General features: G+C 48.8%; 3 protein-coding genes and 1 long non-coding RNA gene across 4 annotated transcripts; 2 read left to right on the top strand and 2 right to left on the bottom strand.

The window, feature by feature from the left end:
- Positions 1-348: 348 nt before the first annotated feature.
- On the bottom strand, positions 349-1,251 carry LOC103655787 (uncharacterized). Its single transcript, XM_020552275.2, has 2 exons — positions 1,138-1,251; positions 349-1,048 (listed from the first exon to the last, which is right to left on the bottom strand). The coding sequence occupies exons 1-2, from the start codon at positions 1,237-1,239 to the stop codon at positions 446-448; spliced, it is 705 nt and encodes a 234-aa protein (XP_020407864.2). The 5' UTR covers positions 1,240-1,251; the 3' UTR covers positions 349-445.
- Positions 1,252-3,706: 2,455 nt separating this feature from the next.
- Positions 3,707-7,255, bottom strand: LOC103654319 (Protein kinase superfamily protein). The gene is made up of 2 exons (XM_008681162.4): positions 6,855-7,255; positions 3,707-6,386 (listed from the first exon to the last, which is right to left on the bottom strand). The coding sequence occupies exons 1-2, from the start codon at positions 6,859-6,861 to the stop codon at positions 4,270-4,272; spliced, it is 2,124 nt and encodes a 707-aa protein (XP_008679384.1). The 5' UTR covers positions 6,862-7,255; the 3' UTR covers positions 3,707-4,269.
- Positions 7,256-8,884: 1,629 nt separating this feature from the next.
- On the top strand, positions 8,885-10,484 carry LOC109945889 (uncharacterized). Its single transcript, XM_020552274.2, has one exon. It carries the CDS (start codon positions 8,908-8,910, stop codon positions 9,709-9,711), a length of 804 nt encoding a protein of 267 aa, XP_020407863.1. The 5' UTR covers positions 8,885-8,907; the 3' UTR covers positions 9,712-10,484.
- A 488-nt stretch (positions 10,485-10,972) lies between these two features.
- On the top strand, positions 10,973-11,615 carry LOC109945600 (uncharacterized). The gene is made up of 2 exons (XR_002268850.1): positions 10,973-11,079; positions 11,186-11,615. It is a non-coding gene; the product is annotated as an uncharacterized lncRNA (long non-coding RNA).
- Positions 11,616-18,700: the final 7,085 nt, after the last annotated feature.

The following is an 18,700-nucleotide window of genomic DNA, read 5'->3' as shown; positions in this document are numbered from 1 at the left end:
ATGAATAAAATGTCCTAGTGTGATGTGTAATGTCGTATGTTGTGTTTGTCCCAAGCTAGTATGCAATAATGTCCTAGGTTCTGTTTGTCCCAACCTACTATGCAGAATGTCGTAGCTTCTGTTTGTCCCAAGCTATTATGTGTACTGCAAACAGATGAACTTGGTGACATAGTACGTACTTCAATGTGTAATGTTGTAATGCAACTACTGCAATATGATTAAGCAAGTCTACTATTAGTATGCAACAACAGTTTTCAAGAACCACTACAATGCACAAGTGCACAAACATAAACTTGTTCTCCATTGTCAGAAAAATGACAAGTGCAGAAACATAAACTTGTTCTCCAAACCATGACACAACAGGAAAATGTCAAGTGCACAAGTGCTAAAAATAAACTTGTTTTCGAAAACAACTAACAATACGTCCTCAACCACTACAATGTCTTCATGAACATTCACTTGCTTGACGACGAGCTTCCAGTAACCTTGCCAGAATCTCCTGTTGTTTCGCCTCATAGTACTGTCGAAGGAGGGGGTTACATTTTGTCAAATCCATGCTCAATATCAGAACCTCTTGTTCCGTCTCCTCCTTCACCTTTTGTCGTTCCATCTTCATCTTCTCTAGATTAAGCTTCTTCCTCTCCAATATGAGTTTCTGCCTCTCCTGTTTCTTCATGAACTCCAACTTCTTCTCCTCAGTTGAAGCTACTGATTTGTACACAGATAACCGTTCCAAAGAAAGCTCACCCATCCGTGTTAGGTACTCCAAATCAGTGGATGATGTGTTCTCTGATCTTTGCTTCTTTGCCTTTTCCTTGGCTGAATCACGACCAAGCGGTCTCTTCGAAGTAAAACTTGATGGAGCTGACTCTTCACCAGCATCTAAGTCAACAGTATTTGATTGGGTACCAATAGGGTTCGGTGGAGGATTTTGGTTACCCATGTGCTGGTCCATCCATTTTGGTTGATCCTTCAATATGGACCAACAATGTAAGAAATGGAAGGGCTTCTTTTCAACAACAGCAAACCGAGTAGCCGCAAGAGATGTCTGCAAAACATATAATGCATTTAATGAACCACTGGGATGTAGTAAAGTACATTGATGAAGAACATATGCATAATAGTACATACACTTACCTTATCTGCATCAGTCATGCCACTTGGGTTTTGTCGAAGCACAGCCATCATGTATCCAGCAAATGTAGAACATTGAGTTTTGATACTGTCCCACCTGCTCATGAGAGATTTTGTAGACCTCTTTGGCATTGATCCTCTGCGAGAGTTGTATGCCTCTGTAATCCGATTCCAAAATCCTTGACGCTTCTGACCAGTGTTCACAATGGGATCACAACTCACAGCCAACCAAGCTTGACATACCCTCATATCCTCTTCAGACGTGAAATTTGCTAGCTTTGTGCGTTGAGGAGCCTTCTTCACTGGAGGTGGTGCTGGTGATCCCTGGGCTGGTATCTCAGGCGAAGGAGCAAATGCAGTGTTCTGAAACTGAGTGGCATCATCCTCGGATAGGTAACTTCCATATTGTGCCATAACTTGGTTCCAGTCGGTACCCATGCTGTACAATGAAGGTACTCGCACAAAAAATAGAACATATTTAACTAAATAAGTGTAGTACATTTCAGGCAACCATATGAAATGAATAGAAACCATGACACTGTAAACAGTTTCATGCACAACAAAGTCAGAAGTGGCGAGGACTACATATATTGCAAAGTTCATAACATTAAGCATTACCAAAGATAGGTATCGACAAACATAAACAGCACATGAACTAAAGCAGGAACTTGTGGCACACATCAGTTGTGTTCACATACAAAAGACTAGTACGACATACATAAAACTAGCACATAAACATATTTCCTTAGGTGCTTGCTAATCTAGTACGGATAGGTGTCGTCGGTGGAGTAGTCACGGCCGTCGTCGTAGCCGACGAAATCGTCATTGTTTAACTCTGAATCATAATCAATCAGAAGCTCATCCTCTGTTTGTGATGATTCAGCAAATGGTGAAGGGGCCATGTGCTCCATCTCCCAGTCTGTTTCCAGTGCAAGCTGATCAAGGTCGTTGGCGAGGTCCTCGATCTGAACTAATGCACAATTCATTTCATTCAAGACTGGTCCGCTAACTGGTTGGAAGGCACCGTGGACGACATCGATGATGTCGGCACAACGCTCCTCCACTACTCTGATTAAATGAGCGAGTGCTCTTCGGAGCTTTGCGTTCTCCGAATCCATGGTCTACATAAAACATATGGTTGTGTTAATATATGTACGTCAAAATTTTATGTATACCGTGGCCTAGTTCATAAAATATAATGGTAGAGAGTGTGTACAAATGGATTGTGAATACCAGTCGATATGTTTTTTGTCAATACACACCGCAATGAAATGTTGTGACTGTCAAAATCAAAATGAAGACAGAACCTAGTGGTGATCATTCTGTGTGTGAAAACCATTAGCCAACTCATTGTGAATACACAACGTTTCCTACAACAACATAACTTCTAGCAGAATGAAATTTGGTTAATGTGAACATCAATTATGAAGACAAAACCTAGTGATGATGATTTAGTGTGTCAAAACCTGTCGCCAAGTTTTTGTGAATACACATCCATTCGTACAACAACAAAGCTTGTAGCACATTCAATTGTTCTCACTGCCAATAGCAATAATCAAAACAATACCAACTGCTGAATGAAGCCTACAAGCATGGAATGCGTGTTGGCGTAACCATAAACCCTAGATCTGGACGAGTTCTACAAAATCAATTACTTGAATCATAGAAACCACAATGGATCTGCAAGGGGTACCTTTTTCTCTTCGGATCTGGAGCACCGGAGCTAGTGGAAGACGATGAAGATGGCAGCGACGAGATGCACTTGCGTTTCTGCGCACCTTCCTTCGTCGGCGCCGCGGATCTTCTCCGCTTCTTCGCGATGGCGGTTCGACGGCGACGAACACCGACGGTTGCACCGGACCCTTCGAGCTTTGTCTCCTCGCGGGCCACCTCCTTGCCTCCAACCACCGAGAGCGGTCCGCCGCCGGACCCGCTCGAGCACGGCCTCTTCGAGCCCAGCTTGCCCGGCTCCGCCGACGAGCAGCGCCGCGAGGCCCCCTCGCCGCGATGGATCGAAGTCGCCAGCGACGGGAGTACAGCGCGCTCGGATTTTTCACCCCCGCGCGAGCCCGACGACTCGCCCGGATAGCGCACGTCTCCAAGTCTCCACATCTAGGGTGCGTGCGGCGTCCTCTAAAATTTAGAATCTCATTTAGAGGTCCTTGCTGGGCGCCTAGAGGACGCTTCTGAACTCTAAATTTAGGTACAGAACGCTTTACAGTGCGTTGTTGGAGCTAGCCTAATATTATTACTTTTACCGAAATCCTCCAAGTACGGAACAACGATGCAGTCTCAGCAATCATGTTTTCCAAGCTGCTGTTTTAAGGACAGTTCTGCAAATTGAAGCAATCTGCAACGATTTCAAAACCTGAACAGGCCATGTTAACAGACTATATTAGGTGATAAAACATTCATTACAACACAACTTAGGAGCATCATCAAGCATGTGGCATCATTCAATGAAGTCAATGAAAGGTGAAACAATTGAACACGCATCACCGGTGTTTCTTGTTCCAAACAAAGATAGTATCGCCATCAAGGCATTTCTGATGGATGGGGCAACGCACAGAGAGATTCAAAAACAGTAGTAGGATAAGACTCTGAGCAGCTCAGTAGAACATTTACATAATTACATGGAACCTCGCACCCCACAAATAACTTAGTCAAGCTCAAATGCTACTATGTAACCTCTATTCTAGAGCAGTTACAAATTTACCAACCGATTAACAGTTTAGACACTGATCACAAGAAAAACAAACCATCCTGAAGCCTACCAGAACCGAATAAAATGGGACCAGAATCTCTGAGGGCAACAAGAGCAGAGGCTCACCAATTTACCAAAGATTCACAAAATACATCATGTTGCTGATATCATCAAGGATCTCCTGTGTGAAGGGCTGAAGGCAAGACCAAGGAATAGAAAACATTGACAGTGATCCCATTGAGGATAGCAGCAGCAGATCGCAACTTTTGAAATACCCTTATATCCAAGAAAAATGGTGCAAAAGGATGGACAATACTATGACCTATGGACCTCCCACAAATAAATTATCTACAACAACAACAAAAGGTAATGAGCTGATTATCACTCTTGATCTTCCAAATTTTGGATCTGCAAGAGAATGTGTTGCAGCATTAACTCGAGGATGTGTCAACCTCCTTCCCATGATCTTCGTTTATTGTTCTTCGCAGTCGTTTCAACCAGATCTCATAGTCCATCGGGTACGAAGTTCCACAGAGGCTGTCGACATAATCCGCAAAAGCTTTTAACACTGCTGAGATGTCGCCCAACTTCTGCTGTATGACTCTCCTAGACCATGACGTCTCCCTCCACTGAAGTGCACTTTCGACAGAGTCAAGGTCGGGGCAAACTCCGCCACAAGAGAAATATAGAAGGTAGATTAAACTTTCTGCGTCGGACGCTCCACATAGTTTTCCTTCCTGGAGCGCAAATGTAGACGAGAAGAATAGATTCATTACTGGTCGATCCCTATCTTCAAGGATAGCATGGCCCCATCCAATAAGCACAAAATACGGATGTGTTGAACCATTGTTGACACAGATCACATTCTCCGGCTGGATATCACCGTGACGGACTCCTGCAGATGCTGCTGCAGCAAGAGCAGATAAACAGTCATGGCAACATCTCAGAGCCTCCTCGGCACCAAACAATCCATTCCGTATCAGATTCGAAATGGTCTCACCAACTGGTGAGGTGACAAGCATTGGAGTACTGCACCATGGATGACCACAACTTGCATTTGAGTTAGGGTTGTTACATGGGCCTGGATGGATGACCCGTCCGGACGATTCCATGTGTGGTATATATCTGCTGGAAATGCATCTTTGCTTCATCACGGTCAGTACTTTTGTCTGCCTCTGTACTTGGTACCAGGAGTCCATATCCTCCCATGCCGGATCCAGATGAGAAGGGCTGGAGCCTACATACAGCAAACAAGTTTTGGTAGGTTCTTCCACAGGAGCAGAAGTATAAATAGGAGGATCACTGCCTGTTAGGATGTCACTGATTTGAAAACCTTTCTGTGTGTAAGCATCATCCATCAATACAACAGACCCTATTTCAAGCCTTAAGGTTTCATGTGGTTTCACATCAACTGCTGCTTCCTCCTGTAACTCAACAATTTCAGGAGAATGACTTCGCTGTTGGAATCGAAATAAACCATTGCCATTAGCTTGTCTGTCAACCAGATGTCTTTCTGATCTTCGGCTCTGTAGCCTTGAACTATGTTCCGTTGCCAGTTCATCGAGAGAATACTTAGGCTCTCCGTAAAATTGGATCATCGAGTGAAATATTGCGATGAGAACCTGAAGGGTCCCAATGTCTCCCCAGTTAGCATTCCCAAGTTTGTTCCATACTCGGTCTACGGAACAGACTGAAATTCTGGAATGTTTCTTTATCCATTCAGCAGCACAGTCATAAACGTTGTTGAGATCAAAATCCAGCCTGTTCAAATCACCTTGCACTTTTACCACTCCGCCAAACTGTGAATCAAAAAGAAGCACGTAAACAGAGTCCGAATTGCGAAGAACGGTGGAGGACTTGCTGAGGCTTCGAGATAGCAGGACACGCAGAGCAAAGAACAGTGCCTCCCCTAAGACAGCAGGAGACGGCTCCTCGTCACCCTGTGCGGAAACCATTCCGACATCAGGTCTCAACAAAGCCAGCACGACGATATGATCCCACCTTCCTTGTGAAGGCTTCAAATTCTTCAGCAGCACAGCAGTCGCGCAAACACCATCGAGCCTTCCACTGCTTATAGCCTTCTCAGCAGGATAAAATCTGGAGCTCGTGCTGTGTACACAGGCAACCGAGAACGGCATCGCTTCATCAGGACCCCAGAAAGTTTGCCACAGTCCTTTAACGCCTGCGTGAAGGAAATCCTCCAGAGCAAGATACGCGCTGGCCTCAAAAACATCCGACGTCGACGCGTACAGAGCGCTTGGCATCCGTACTAGCTGCTGAAAAGTAACGCCCTCCAGAGCGTAATCGAAATTGTGTAACTCTGTAAGCTCGAAAGGAACGTCGAAACCTGGCTTCCTGAAACCACAATCTTCGCTGTGACCGGAGAACCAGTCCTCTAGGCTTGACGTCAGAAGCTCGCTGTCCACAAACTTGCGGAGAAAATCCTTGCACGTTGACGACGAGAAGTTACGGCGCCGGCCTCGTGAGGAAGCGCTATGCTTTTTCGGCGCTGAAGCTGAACCGACCGATGTACGGTCAGGCGACTGGTCTGCAAAAATTGCAGCAAATCCCTCAGTTACCAAATGCAAAGTTCGTAATTGTACAAATGGATAGGACCCAACCAAGACGAGCGATCAAACAAAACAAGTAGCAGAGAAATGGTAGGGTACTGAAGATAGCAGCAAGTGTGGCATGAAACAGTAAGTACATCGCAAGGAAAAAACTGGCGAAGAAAGAAATTGGGTATTTGCCTGCAGCTCCCCCAAACCCCACCGCCACTTCCACTAAAAAAAGAATCAAAGAGCAGCACAAGCAATCCGCCCAGAATTCCGTGTACTTCGATAAAGGGAACAGGAGAGGGATTTTTTTTTCTCGGGCGAATCGAAACAGCGCCGCCCAAACTGTGCTATAGCTCAGGGAAAACCCCGGGTCGCAGATCTAGAGCGGAAGGTATCAGTCTGTCTACACAAGGAAGGGAACCGAGAGAGGTAGAGAGTAGAGGGGCCGTAGTTCGTACCTTCCATGAGGAGGCGGCCGGGTCGTCGTTGTCGACTGGTCGTCTCCCCCAGGGGCCAGGGCCGGGCCGGCGGCTAGATTGGAGCGGCTGGTGGAGCTGGAGCGGTAGTCGGACGACTACTCCCGACTGACTCCGTGGTCGCTGGACGGCCGCCCCAGCCGCAACGAGAAGACATCCGTCGCCCCCCGCGAACAGACGGAAGGAGATGGGGAAAAGGTGGGGTTTTTATTTGAAGAGGGAAATCGATCGGCTCCTCGTTTTATTTCGTCTTTTTTTTCCAGCGATACCCGAAATCCTTTGTGTGCGTGCAGGCTGCAGGGGAGGGAGGTGTCTGTGTGCGCTGTAGGTGAGCTGTGCTGTTTTGGGGTTTTGCTCTTTCTGTGCTGCCTCGGTGGGTGGACTCTGCTACCTCGGTGGGTGGACTCTGATGGTTGGCTCGGCTTGGATTGCTGCATCGATCTAGGCACTGTTTCTTTCAATTTTATTTATTTGTTTTTTTTGCTTATGTCTACTAGAAGCTGTTGAAGATTAGGGTTGGAAACTAGCGAAGCTCGACTCGGTGGCTGTTCGGTCTCGGCACTAGTTTGAGAATGATGTTTAGCTCGGTTTGAAGTTGACTCGCGAGATGGCTTGGCTCGTGAGTCGTACCCTCATAAATTATAGTATTATAAAATAATTAAAAATATATAAATGTGGGATATAAATCAGCATTTAACATTAGATGTAAACTAAATTATGAAATATCATAAATTTATCATTAAAAACTAAGAAACAATCCTATTATCTATAGAATTATCCAATATTCATTGTTATTTTATAAATTAATTAATTTGACATAGATCGCAAGCTTGAACGGTTCGGCTCGCCTGAGACTCACGAGCCTTAAGTTTTTTTCAGACCTACTGAATACTGCTAAATATCTAGCTTTTTCATCGCTTCTATAAGAATAACTTTAGCCAAAATCATCTAAAATCAACGTGAACATATAATCGATCGAGCCGTTGCGATAATAAAAAACCGTCACTTTCTATATCGCAAACACTATAAACTCTTTTAGCTTCTTCCGCATATAATCTTCACGATACTCAGATTCTATCTAAAGTTCCCACAACCAGATTTTCTAACAAAAACTCCTAAAAAAAACTGAACCAAACATGCATCTAGTCGCCTACCGCCGCCGCATCTGCAAAGCCATCTGGTGGGCGCCTGCTGCATCGATCGATCTGGTCAAGATGCTCGCTATCCATTCCTACTTTTTGCGTTTATCCGGAGGCGCACAAAACTCTCACTCTCCCCCTCGGTGGTGCAGCTAGAGCAGCAACAAAATTTGTGGCACACTAAAGTTTAGTCCGTGTTCTATCCAATATTTGAGTGCCAAACACACGAATATTAAATATAATCTGATTACAAAATTAATTACATAGATAAAGTCTAAATAACAAGACAAATTTTTTAAACCTAATTAATCTACGATTAGCTTATCGTATCACATGGTCGAATTATACTTATCGTTTAGTCCTTATGGATACAATTAATATAATAATTGAACTATATTTAATATTTTAAATAATATTTAAACATCTGCTGTACACAGACTAAAAGTTAGTGTGGGAAACGAGACATGCTGCCCTAACCCTAAAGAACCTGACGCCACCAGAGCAGGTGTGTGGAGACAGGGGCGATGCAAGGTGTGGCTGATCGAGCAACCTGATGACCAATGTAAAATGTTGGCCATGTGTGGGTGACGTGGCAATGTAATCGAACAATGCGACGGTTGACAAAGTGACATGCATGCCGTTCCAATGCATGACCGGGCCATCTCTCAAATTCACTTTATGGGAGACGGTAAAAAAATGACTGCCTCTGAAATAGGTTTATAGAGGTGGGTCACTTGGGTCATTTTTAGAGAGGTTATTAATGCCTTAAGAGAAACACCTTTGTAAATCTATTTTCAGTAGCAGACATTTCTCTACTACTCTATAAGGAGGCAACGAGGGCGTCCACCACGGCTCCACCCGACATCACAGCAATCCTCGCCCCAGCTCTCCTTTCCATGCGTCGACGCCGCAATCCCCGTCGTCCCGGCTCTCCTCGCCTCCAGATCTTGCCCGCGGCCGTAATCGCCGCCGCCCCGCTCTCCTCACCCCCAGATCGCGCGCCTCCACTATCGCTGTATACCACGCTGCTGCAGCAGCAGGCGAGCAAGAGCCTCGCGTCCGTTTCTGACCTTGGTGAAGCATGCCCCCGCCCGTCCTCGCCCCACACTCCTCTCTCCCTGCAATCCCTGCTCTCTCTCGCCCCGGATCGCCGCAATCCCTCTGATCCGCGTTCGCAATCCCTGCTCTCCTCCGCCCGGATCGCGCGCCCCCGCCTTCATACGCACCCGCACAACCCCCTGCAAGCCCTGTGCGGTCCCCTTCAAGCCCCGCGTGTCCCACCTGCACGCGCACCGGCGCCGCCCCCGCCTGGACGCGACCCGCGCCCTCGCCTGACCCCTACTCGTGCCGTCGCTCGACCCCTGACGTGCGTGCAGGCGGGGGCTATGTGGATCACCTTCCAAACTCGGAGCAGGCGCGACACACGGCGACCTTCCATGGTTGGTCGCCCCCTTCCATGGAAGGCGAGATCAGCGACCATGGTATACGCGTCCCATTCCATACTTAGCGGCCATGGCATGCACCGCGCCCCATTCCTTCCGTGCCCCTGCCCCCGTCCTCTCCGGTGCGACCACCCCTGTCCCACAGCCCTCGGCATCCATGCCCACCTTCCATCTGCGTCCACAAACGAGCCCGTGACCCTGCCTCTGTTCTCATCGCATCCTTGGCGCCCCAGCGTGTTCCCCATCCCGCAGCCGTAGCCCCCGCCCCCACCGTGCGCGAATGCCGGGCTAAAGGCGGGGGAGGTGATGGTGGAGCACCTGGTCCACGTGGTCTGCCGGTGCTGGGCAGCGGAGACCGGCTCGAGGCCGGGCGTACTTACCTCATCGTACCCGTCGACCGCCTCCCCTGCGGCGAGATGGGCGGGGTCATCACCGCGACGTCTCGTGCAGTAGGGACGACAGCGGGGAGATGTCAAGAGGGGTTACCTCAAGACGGACGAGGAGTTCCCCAAGAGGGACGAGAGCAGGGGCACGTGCTGCGTCGTAGCCCTTCTCCGAAAGGGTGGACTGATCGTCTCCAACGCTGGAGACTGTCATGCGGTGCTCAGCCGAGCAGGGAAGGCAGAGGTGCTCACCTCTGACCATCGGACCTCCCAGGAGGATGAGAAGCATAGAATTGAGAATTTGGTATGCCCAGGATGTCGTATCCCTCCTCCTTTCTTTTGCAAACTCTGCTAATGCAATTGAACAATGCACCGTAGCTGGATCGGCTAGATGATTGAGCAATTAATTAACAATCGAGAATACATGAACTATACATTGTTGTGCAATCTCGCTTATGTGCAATCTCGCTTAGTACATGCCATCAAGAGAGATAGGAAAGTTTTTTATAAAGGTCTGTCTTTATCTGAGATTCTTAGTTTCTCAAACTCTATTGTATATCTATTTCTAATTATGTGTGCTCTTCCTTATCCCTGGTCTCCTTGATGCAAAAGGGGATATTGATTTTGTGGGTGGTTTCTTTCATTAGAATGCTCTTCAACTTCCTTACGCTTATTTACATTGGTGAGTTTGTTAACTATGTCTTCATGGATATTTGGATCTACTGTTTTTTAAAAGGTATATACTGTTCTTTTATGATAACTCGTTGTGCATAGGGCATACAACATACTAAACTTGTCATCCCCGATAGGTGTAACGCTCTCTCTGTTGGTTCCACCACTCTATCATAAGTACCAGGATGAGATTGATGAGAAGGTTGGTGTAGCCCATAGTGTACTATCGAGGCACATAGATACCATCATTACCAGGACTTGGTAATCAGCCAAGTAGAAGACTGAGTAAAAGAAATCTTTTGTTGTATTGTTGTGAGTTTTATTATGACTCGATGTGAAAGTGTGAAATCTATTACTTGATAGTATGGGGCAAATTAAGTTTCATTGAATATGCTCTTTATTTGTTTTGATTGGAAACAAATTTTACCGTGAAATTTAGAAATAAAATAATGTTGTGTTGTGCAGATGAAAAAATGTTTCTACCTTTGCTACCTTCTCATCGGTGGAGTGTTGTGCACCTTTCATCCTACTTCTCATCGGTGTCCTCGCCTTCTCCATCTAACTATTCTATGTAAGATCTATCTGAACCCCACCATTTTTATCCTTTTGGGAATTGGGAATCCCAACATGGTTTGCTCAGGCCATTCCTGTCTTATTGGTCCGTTGATGTGCCGCAGGTGATCAAATACATAAGCGTCATCCATGGGTTCGGTCCCTACTTCAATTATCGTGTTACCAAGATTTTTTTTCCATGGTGCCTCTGTGTTTGTCCACAGTCTGTTATTGCCTTATTGGGATGCATCACGATTCCAGAGTTGAGTTCGCTTAGCAGTCATGTTCTCCTTAATGAGTTATGGGGTTAGGGACTTGGATAGGCATGTCTAGACTTGCTATGCATTGCCACTATATTTGGCATGCTTAGAACCGCTACACAAAACTTGCTATGTATTTTGTCTAAAAATACTATATTAGTGATATGCTTGCTAGACCTATATTTTTTTCTCTTCTATTCTTGTATGGGTCTATCAAGAATGATGCAATTAGATAGGGATACATGCTTTGTCAATATTGTATGAGTCTTTGAGTGTAGTAGCAAAAGTCTTGGCACACCATTGTTTTAGTTATTATGATCTGAACAACCCATTTTATATATGGAGCTCGTGGCAATGGTAGTCCCGCAACACGACGATGGAGCGTAGTGCGTTCAGGCTCGCGCTTCTTTGCAACAATGCACTGTTCCCCATGAGGGCTCCCGTCAATATTGCGTTCACGCCGTCCATCGCTAGAACCTTGAGCAATTGGAGGCTTGTTAATTTGTGTTCCGTCGCAACGCACAGGCACATACCTAGTATAATTATAAGGTCCTCAGCTAATCAGGCCCTCAGCTAAAATGCCAAGCATTCATAAAATTCAAAGTAGCATCTTCACCTATTTGAGGAAGAAATAAACTAACATGCTTCAAGATAGACTAGGTGAGTACCCGTGCGTTGCAACGGGAACATATACTATCATGATAACTTATATACAAAATGTGTCTTATATTGTTATAAGAAAATATTCCATAATCTATTTGTGATCCTAGCCATACATAAATTTTGTTATTTTAATTTAGTTGTTTCACTACTACATTACAACCATCAATATCATGCAGACTTCGATATATGTCATGATTTGTATGGTCTCATCATTGGAGAGCACGTGCCACACCTGCCGGTAGAAGTTCCATCGTACATCGTTAGTCATCAGGCACGCACCACCATACACACTTGCTTAAAAAAATGCAAGTGTGTGTTTGCGAAGAGAATTAAAGGCAGGCCGACACAAAATCTACCCCGACGATGGCGAGTGGTCATTGTTGTCGGTCCTCCTCTGCTCACCTCCAGCGCCGAGATGACGCCACAATCCTTGATATAGTAGTCGTCGAACGCGCACGACATGGTGAGTACCGATGACTCTTGGCTGGGCTGCCAAATGAAGTGCACCCCGGGCTCATCAGCGAGGTAGTACACCTGGTCGTTGCACCACCGGATGTGCTACTCCTCTACATACATCTTGTTCGAGAACACTCACACAACAGCAACAATGGTCGTCATCCCAGCGCACAAGAATTCATGACCGGTCAGTAGCGACTTACGTAGCAGGTTGGGCTTCAGGTGGATGATGAGTTGGACGGCGTGATGGCGCCGTCGTCGGTTGCGGTGCCCAGAACAACCCGAGAGTCGTCGGCATTGACGACGACCGTGAGGTCCCCATGTTTGACGATGGATAGCGCGGTGCAGCCGCTCTGGATCGCGTTCAAGCGACGGCTGTGCCGGAGCTTGCCATACACAGCGGCGCATGGGCCACGTAGGACTGCTTCCAGAGGTCGAACTGGCAGTCGCCAAGTTTCTTCTCGTCGTCGATGAGCGACGCCAACGCGAGCGCCTCGTGCTAGTGGTGTTTGTTCGAGGTTTCCAATTAAGAAACATGGATTCATCTTTGGCATCAGTTTATAAAAATAACTTATAAGTCAGATCCATGAAAAAATATTACAGAGAATAAATGTCACACAAGCAAAAAAGGAATTTAAGTTGAAAACATTATTCAAACAAAAGAAATTGAATGCAAGGCTCTTCTTTAAATACTACTCCCTCAATAAAAAAATATAATTTAATAATCTCGGTGATACTTATCTAATACTACACATTGTGCAAGGGTAACAGGTGGGCTTCGGGAGAGATGTAGTATATGTTTTTACTATAATAGATGTAGACACAAACACACATGTGGTGTAGTGGTAGCTACAAGCACATTTACTTGAGGGGGTCCTAAGTTCGAATCCCCTTGGGGCCTGTTTTTTAATTTAATTTTAGCTAGGCGTGGGGTGTACGTGGAATGGTGACCGAACATGAGAATGGACTGTGCGCGAAGGGGGAATCGGAAAGCCAGAACACGGAATGACAGCCTACCCCTTATTGCCTTAATATGCTTTAAGATAGATCTATTATCTTCCCCCGCTAAAAGTTGTAAAATTTATGGTACCCTTCAACCATTAGGAGTTTTGGAGAAATCAAAATGTGTGACTTATGATAAGTAGTTACTTAGGTTCGATTTTCACATCGAAGTTAGGCTCGTGGAATTGAGTAACCTTGTTTCGCTGACCCTTGGTGTAACTTTCAAGTATAGATGGCCAACCGGGCCGCACGGCACGACACTGACACTAGCACGACAGGGCACGGCACGGCTAGGCACGGTAAAGGATCCGTGCCGTGCCTGTTAGTGCCGTCGTGCTGGACCCTCAGCCCAGGCACGGCACTATCAGCATCTATCCGTGTCGTGCCGTGCCACCAGGCACGTTGGCACGCCAGTGCTAGTGCCAGCACGAGCACTATGCATAAAATCCCAGCAACAGCAATCAAACATTCAAACAGAATAACAGATAATTTTATTATGACTGCTAGCAATCAAACAGATACAAGATAATTTCAAACAACATAAAAATGGTCACAAAGAGAGTAAGAGACTAATCAAACAACAATTTTATGAGTTGTAGTGCAATGGCTGCCTCGTTAAAAACCTGTCTAGGTAAAACTCACCCTTGTGAGAAACCCTAGACAGGAAAAAAGAGTACAGCCCAGCTCATTAAAAAGTTTATTGTCCTTACAACAAAGTCCAGTCCAGGTGCATAATATTACAGTCCCATTACAGAAATGGTCACAAAGAGAGTAAGATACTAGAGACTAATCAAGATAAAGATTTTCAAATGTTTCTTCAAGCTCTTTGTCATCCACCATGTGTTGCATCCTTGCTTCAGCATCCTCCCAATCTTTAATGCATGTCAACATCTCAACCACATCAGACTTCAATCTCCTCCTCCGCTCGTCGATGATCCTGCCAGTTAAACTAAAAGTGGATTCTGAAGAGATGGTAGACACAGGAACAGTTAAAATATCTTTAGCCATAATTGACAGTACTGGATAAGTGAGTTTGTGCTGATGCCACCAGTGCAAGATGTTGAAATCATCAGTTAACTGGTTGACAGTGTCACAATCTAAGTAAGAAATGAGTTCAGAAGCCGTAGAAGCTGAAGAGTAAGCCGGAGCAAGCGGAATCTAGGAGAGAGGAGAGGACGACTCGGAGTCCCGGTTCCTCAACGGAGTAAGCCGGAGCACCGGAATCTAGGAGAGAGGAGAGGACGACCGGTCCGGCCAACCGGTTCCTCCACGGATTTGAATTCGGAGCACCGGAGCTAGGAGAGAGGAGAGGGAGACCGGAGCTAGGAGAGAGGAGAGGGAGACAGAATCTAGGAGAGAGGAGAGGGAGACCGGAACTAGGAGAGAGGAGAGGGAGACCAGAGCTAGGAGAGAGGAGAGGGAGACCGGAGCTAGGAGAGAGGAGAGGGAGACCGGAGCACCGTAGCTAGAAGATAGGAGAGAGGAGTCCCGGTTCCTCAACCTCAACGGAGTAAGCCGGAGCACCGGGATCTCCGCAGAAGCGCAGATCACACTGGAGGCCGGAGGGGGAGAGGGAGACCGGAGCTGTGTGCCAGTGCCGGACAGTACCGGAGGGGGAGAAGATAGGAGAGGGAGACCGGAGCTAGGAGAGAGGAGATTACCAATGCCGCCGTACCGGACCCCGGAGTCCCGGTTCCTCAACGGAGTAAGCCAGAGCACCGGGATCTCCGCAGAAGCGCAGATCAAACCGGAGGCCGGAGGGGGAGAAGAAGACAGGAGAGAGGAGAGAGATGAGGGAGAACGGAGCACCGGGATCTCCACAGAACCGTAGCGCAGATCACACCGGTTCACAAATGCGCGTGTAAACCCTAACAAGCCGGAGCACACCGGAGGGGGAGAAGAAGACATGAGAGAGGAGCGAGGGTTATGGATCTGAGTTACCCGGTTCACAAATGCGCAGATCCGAGCGGGGGAGAGCCGGAGCCGAGCGCCGAGCGACGATCGATCCGAGCCTGGGCGGAGAACCGGACACCGAAGATGGAGATGGAGACCGCAGACCGGAGCCGAGCGCTGAGCGGAGGAGGAGGCGGAGGGAACGAGGAAGAGAGTTCGCTGTTCGCCGGTCGCCGCGGCTGAGAGAGAGCGAGTGAGGCTTGTTGGGGCGAAGGCAAAGACGCCACCCTTCGCTCGAGGCCTTCGTCGTGGTCGTTGGTCCAACGGAAACAAGACAGCGGGCAGGGACACCCTTCGCCCCATACGAAATCGGACGAAGACCTGTGACGAGGTCGTCCCACCGTGCGGCCTCGTCCAGCATGAAGGCCCACGTGTGATCCAGCCCATTGTAACAGGCCCTGCGTGGCCGCCGCGCGTTACGAGCCTAATTTGTAAAAGCATCCCTGTAATTACAGTCTGTAACCCCGCTTTATGGGAATATTCTGGGGATAACCTAGGTGTCTGAGGGCACATGCGTCCTTAACACAGGACGCTGGGCGCTCAGATACCTATAAATACCCCCGCACAGTGCCCTTGAGAGGCTAGATTGACAGAGCTATTGCCATCTTGCGCGAGAACCTTGTTTACGTCACTAACTCACCCCCGTTGGATCCCCTTGCGACAGAGAGCAAGTTCCAATATTTGGCGCCCACGACCACAATCGCAGCCTCCCCCAGGCTTCGCCCCACCGGAGGGCGCGGACCTCACCGAGGACGGTGAAGTCCTCGGCGTCTCAGCGGAAGAACAGCTACAGTTGCGCGCCCTGCGCCTCAAGAACCGCAATCTCCAGAGGCAAAAGGAGATACTGGAGGCCAAGCGCCAGCGCGTGTCTGCACTAGCCAAGGTGCGGCAGATGATACACGACGAAGAGCAGAAGGCCCAGGACCTCGAGCGGGAGATCGCGCTGATGCAGCGCGAAGGCCACCTCGGCCTGCAGCACGGGCCACCCCTGCAACAGCGCGCACAACTGGAGGACATGCGCGAAGGACACCTTGGCTTGCAGCACGGAGCACCCCTGCAACAGCGCGCACAACAGGAAGACCCGCGCTTCCCACACGTCGCGCCATTCCAAGGGGTCAACTACCTCGACGAGCGAAGTCCCCTGGCGCCACATCTGCAAGTGACGCCTTGGCCCGCCAACTTCCGGGCAGGGACCTATCCCAAGTACAACGGCAGCACTCACCCAGCACAATACATAATGAGTTATCAGGTCGCCGTTGCATCTTCCGGAGGGGACGACGCCACGATGGCCAAGTCTTTCATCATCGCCCTCGAAGGCCCAGCTCTCACCTGGTTCACCAGGTTGCCTCCGCTGTCCATTGATTCCTGGAGAAGCCTCCGGGACAAGTTCCTGCTCAACTTCCAAGGGTACCGCCCAGACACCGACGCCTTGGCCGAACTCTCACTCTGCAAACAGCTGGAAAAAGAGACTCTGCGGGAGTATTACCGCAAGTTTCTTACACTCAAGTCACAGCTGCCCTCAGTTGATGACCAGATCGCCATCCACTACGCCATCAGTGACCTTCGCGCCGGCGTTCTTTACAGCCACTGCATCAGGGACCCGCCCAAGAACCTCCAGGAATTATATCAGCTCTTTGAAAAATATGCCAAGTCCGAAGAGCTCCACCAGCGCAAGGTTGAGTCTCAGCGGAAACCCAAAGACGCTCCACAGTCCAGCCGCACGTGGACGAGGACTCCGCAACCAGACTCCGGTCGAGACGGCCGCAACCAACAGCAAGTGCACAACATCGCCAGCCAGCACCCCGCTGCTGACGCCCCTCGCCACTAGGAGTATCCCCCCAGGGCTGCGGAAACGGAACCCGCGGTAGGGGTCGGGGGCGTGCGCAGCCGCCACGCCGATTCTACTGTCTTTTTCATGGCGAAGACTGCGCCCACCAAACTAAAGACTACCCAGAAATGAAGGCCACCAAAGACAGGATGGCACGGGCGCAGCCAGCCGACAACCCCAGAGTTGTCGCACACACTTATCAGCAACCCCCTCCACCATACATCCACGCCCCCGCCCCGCATCCACCGCACCACACATACCAACAACACCAGGAAGTACAAATCGTACCTCCTCCACCCCCACCTCCACACCAGTAACATCAGAACATCCCCCACCCCCACGCCCCAAAACAAGAAGACTTCGCCGATCAGCCGTATCGCAGAGTCGTTCATATGATCACTGGGGGGTCCAGCACCGACTTCGACACAAAGCGGCAAAAGCGGGACCACTACCGCAGCATCAACCACGTCGCCATCACCGACCCAGTCGTGCAGACGAAGTGGTCCCACGTACCGCTAACCTTCGACGCACGAGACGTCGACCTGCGCAGCGCCCCCCACATCGACGCCATGGTTATCAACTGCAGCGTGGCAGGCTGGGATCTGCACAAAGTCCTAGTCGACAATGGCAGTCAAGCAGACATTATTTTCCTCCATGCCTTCAACCGCATGGGCATAAGCCACAGCCTGCTCAAGCCTTCGGACAACTCATTGTATGGTTTCGGCGGCAAGGGCACTTTTCCTGTCGGCAAAATAGAGCTGCCTCTCTCCTTCGGTGTAGCGCCCAATGCCAGAAGTGAGCAAATAACCTTTGATATCGTCGATATGGTGTACCCGTACAACGCCATCATGGGCCGGGGCTCCATCAACAAGTTTGAGGCAGCCATTCACGGACTGTACCTGTGCATGAAGATACCAGGTCCGTTAGGCGCCATTGCGGTCTACGGCAATCAACAGACTGCGCACAACATAGAGCGGGACTTCGTCCCCGGACAAAGAAACGTGCACTGCCTCACGGCCCAGCGCGAGGTCCCTACGTCCGTCAGCCCAACCGACAAAGAGCACGACAAGGCACAGCTGCAGAGCAACGACGGGACCAAGACTGTCCCCGTCGACTAGGCCACGCCCAAGCAGACAGTCACTATCAGCGAAGACCTCACTTCGCATGAGGAGGAGAAACTCCTCTGCTGCTTGTCCAAGAACAAAGATGTCTTCGCCTGGTCAGCCCTCGACCTGGTCGGGGTCAGCCGATCCATAATTGAGCACAGCTTGGGAATCGACCCTTCGGTGAGACCGAAAAAACAGCGGCTTCGCAAAATGTCCGACGAGAAGACAGAGGCCGCCAAGGCAGAGGTACACCGCCTCCTGGAAGCCAAATTCATCGAGCCGGTGGCTTACCCCACGTGGCTCTCCAACGTTGTAATGGTGCAGAAAAAGAGCGGCAAGTGGCGAATGTGCATCGACTTCACCAGTCTCAAC

Source organism: Zea mays, chromosome 4, assembly GCF_902167145.1.
Source record: "Zea mays cultivar B73 chromosome 4, Zm-B73-REFERENCE-NAM-5.0, whole genome shotgun sequence".
Lineage (NCBI taxonomy): Eukaryota > Viridiplantae > Streptophyta > Magnoliopsida > Poales > Poaceae > Zea > Zea mays.
Note: the sequence above shows the minus strand (reverse complement) of the source record. Positions and strands in the feature narration are given on the sequence as shown.

Excerpts from the sequence above, each read along its gene's own strand:
- LOC103655787 (XM_020552275.2), bottom strand. The coding sequence starts at position 1,239 with ATGAGCAGGTGGGACAGTATCAAAACTCAATGTTCTACATTTGCTGGA. Across the intron at positions 1,049-1,137 it reads GCATGACTGATGCAGATAAG|ACATCTCTTGCGGCTACTCG; the intron begins GTAAGTGTATGT and ends TATGTTTTGCAG.
- LOC109945889 (XM_020552274.2), top strand. The coding sequence starts at position 8,908 with ATGCGTCGACGCCGCAATCCCCGTCGTCCCGGCTCTCCTCGCCTCCAG.